At 42.2% G+C, this 1,611-nt stretch overlaps 1 protein-coding gene across 1 annotated transcript in view; it reads left to right on the top strand.

Moving 5' to 3' along the window:
* LOC132169753 (G-type lectin S-receptor-like serine/threonine-protein kinase At1g11410) overlaps positions 1-1,611 on the top strand; it is a 5,266-nt gene that overhangs the window by 2,357 nt on the left and 1,298 nt on the right. The window contains exon 4 of the mRNA XM_059580735.1: positions 1,505-1,578. Within this exon, the coding sequence (XP_059436718.1) occupies positions 1,505-1,578 (74 nt within the window). The remainder of the gene's footprint in view (positions 1-1,504; positions 1,579-1,611) is intronic.

The raw sequence follows: 1,611 nt of genomic DNA on the forward strand, positions 1-1,611 counted from the left end.
GTTTGAAAAACCCTAATATGGAAATAGGGACATTCTAGCCGCCACTTGGGATGCCTCCTGCGCACGGGTGCGATCGATCGCAGCCCGTGTGCGCTCGATCGCAGGTCTGCGATCGATCCTTCTTTTGGCCTGCGCTCGATTGCTCATTGCCTGGCTTGTGCAGTATCTTCTCTATTATTGCACTCGATCGCAGGTACCTGCGATTGATCGCAGTACCAGGGAGCTCCAATTTTTCTCATCTTCTCTTTTTTAGCCCAAATCACCCAGTTTTACTTCACTTTATTCCAAAAGCCTGTAAACATCAAAAACACAAAAAGGAATTAAAATGCTTCTTAACCAGCATAACTCTGATGTAGTGATAGCCATGGCCCTATGCTAGCTAGACCTTGTCATCATTGGTTGTTTCTTGGCTTGCCACGACACTAGGTTTGACCCAAGGAACATACAGTATCCACTTGTTGAACCCTTGTCATTGGGATCCCTAGTCCAATCCGAGTCACAGTAGAGATGCAATTGTAAGGGCATGGAGTGAAATACAAACCATGATCAACAGTGCCATTGAGATAACAAAATACTCTATTGGCAGCCTTGAAATGAGTTGTAGTAGGGCAGTGGAGAAATTGGCATAGTCGATTCACTAGATAGGGGAGATGTCAGGCCTAGTCAATGTGCAATATTGCAATGCTGCCACAATGTGCCTGTAGAGGATAGGGTCAGGTAGAGGATCAACATCTAATCTTGTAAGTTCCGACCCTCATGCATGGAGCTGCATAGGGTTTAACTCCAATTATTTGGACACGATTTGGTAAGTCCAAAATGTACTTGGTTTGATTTAGATGAAGTCCTTTACAGTCACGATGGACATGAATACCAAAAAAATAGGACAAACACCCAAGATCCCTCAGTTTTAATTCCAGCTAGGTTTGTTGAGAAGGGAAGGTCAATGATATCTGGGCATTCATTGACAAATATATTGTATTAGTTGTATATTTGTTTAGTTGCCTTTTATACTTAGACTACCTAGAATAGATTAGCATGATTGTAGGAAATCTCTTGTATAAAGCTACGTCTCCTAATTCAATAAAATTCATTCAAAGGCAAATATTATTTTCCTTCTTTACATGGTATCAGAGCAAGGAACGATACCCTAGCTCTCTGCCCTCTTTCTTTTTGCCTTCCTTTTATCATTGTTTCTCATTATCATGACGGAACAGCAACCTTCAAATGGAGGCAAGCTTGATGTTGCCAATCTATATTTTCTTCACCATTCTGATCATCTAGGAATGGTGCTTGTTTCCAAGCCCCTCAATGGGGATAATTATTCGACATGGTCAAGAGCCATGACGATTTCTTTGAATGCCAAATCCAAGTTAGGTTACATAGACGGGACCACCACAATGCCATCTGCCACAGCCAAACTAGACGACTATGCTTCGTGGGAAAAATACGACGATATGATCCTTTCTTGGATTCTCAATTCACTCACATAGGATCTTGCAGACAGTGTCATTTTTTCCACCACTGCCCAGGAGGTATGGGAAAACCTTCGGGATCGTTTTTCTCAAAGCAATGCCCCTCGTATTTTTTAGATGGAGAGGGACATTACTTGTC

This window comes from Corylus avellana, chromosome ca2, assembly GCF_901000735.1.
Source record: "Corylus avellana chromosome ca2, CavTom2PMs-1.0".
NCBI classification, from domain to species: domain Eukaryota; kingdom Viridiplantae; phylum Streptophyta; class Magnoliopsida; order Fagales; family Betulaceae; genus Corylus; species Corylus avellana.